Source organism: Loa loa, assembly GCF_000183805.2.
Source record: "Loa loa unplaced genomic scaffold supercont3.805, whole genome shotgun sequence".
In the NCBI taxonomy this organism is placed as follows: domain Eukaryota; kingdom Metazoa; phylum Nematoda; class Chromadorea; order Rhabditida; family Onchocercidae; genus Loa; species Loa loa.
In genome coordinates this window covers 8,355-9,540 of record NW_018108985.1, presented here as the reverse complement: position 1 = coordinate 9,540, position 1,186 = coordinate 8,355, and the positions used below count along the sequence as shown (strand labels likewise).

At 23.6% G+C, this 1,186-nt stretch overlaps 1 protein-coding gene across 1 annotated transcript; it reads right to left on the bottom strand.

The window, feature by feature from the left end:
* Window positions 1-315: 315 nt before the first annotated feature.
* On the bottom strand, window positions 316-597 carry LOAG_14291 (hypothetical protein; the record flags this gene model as incomplete). The annotated part of the gene is made up of 1 exon (XM_003149788.2): window positions 316-597. A coding segment is annotated over exon 1 (210 nt), but the record flags the coding sequence as incomplete, so codon positions are not given.
* Window positions 598-1,186: the final 589 nt, after the last annotated feature.

Sequence of the window (1,186 nt, the reverse complement as noted above, 5' to 3'; positions counted from 1 at the left end):
ATCATATCAGCTAACATTTCGAATATTTACCTATCAAATTTAATTTGCGATATCATATCAGTTAACATTTCGAATATTTACCTATCAAATTTAATTTGCGATATCATATCAGCTAACATTTCGAATATTTACCTATCAAATTTAATTTGCGATATCATATCAGCTAACATTTCAAAATTTATCTATCAATAAATTTTATTTGCATTACGGAAATAAAATATTGAAGTTATTTCCGGTATTAAATAATTCATTCAAAATGAATATGTACATCTTTAAAAAGCATGCAGATAAAAAAAAAAAACGAAAACAACTAACCTTCAATGCAAACCACTTGATCACGTAATTGATTCTGGAGTAATTGATCCGGAATTAATTCGATCAAATCATAAACCGTATAAATACATGGATGAACACTTTCGAAACGTTGAATTTCATTACGAATTTGTTCCGAAATATATGCATTTGCGTTTACATTTGCATTAAAACGTCCATATTGTTCACGTGGCATTATGAATGCATGCAGCATGCAGCAGTATTACTGAATATATGCGCGCAATTTACGTGTTATATTGCGTACTGCAGAAATAAAATACTGAACAGATGATCAGATGTTGTAAATATCAGATAATGATAATAATTATCGTTTCCTTAGCTTCATTCAATATTACGAATAATAATAATTAATAATAGCAATGATAATAATAATAATAATAGTAGTAGCTATTAAATGTTAACGTCAATGACGCCATAATTAGCATTAATTATCTGTGTATGGTTGTTGTAAAAATATTCAATTAGTTCTGCAAATAAAAAAATACATTAAAATTTTTTTCCTTTTTTTTTTTTAAATGCGAACGGTAATACACGATGATAATTAAAATGTACGGCGAAGGGAAAATAATTGACGACAATAAATTAAAAAAGTAACAATTTTACAATTTACAAAAAAAAAAAAAAAATGAAAGTATTAACAGGATATTTGCTTATGGAAATATTTAAAATAATACGTAAATATATTTATTTTTTAAAATAAAAAATAAAAGAAAATTAAATTCAAATACGAAAATAATTTTTTGAAAAGGATTAATTTCATTTAATTTAAATGAAAAAGATAATTGAATGAAGTAAATTGGATAAAATAATAATTTTTTTTTTTTGAAAACGATTAATTAATTTCATTTAATTA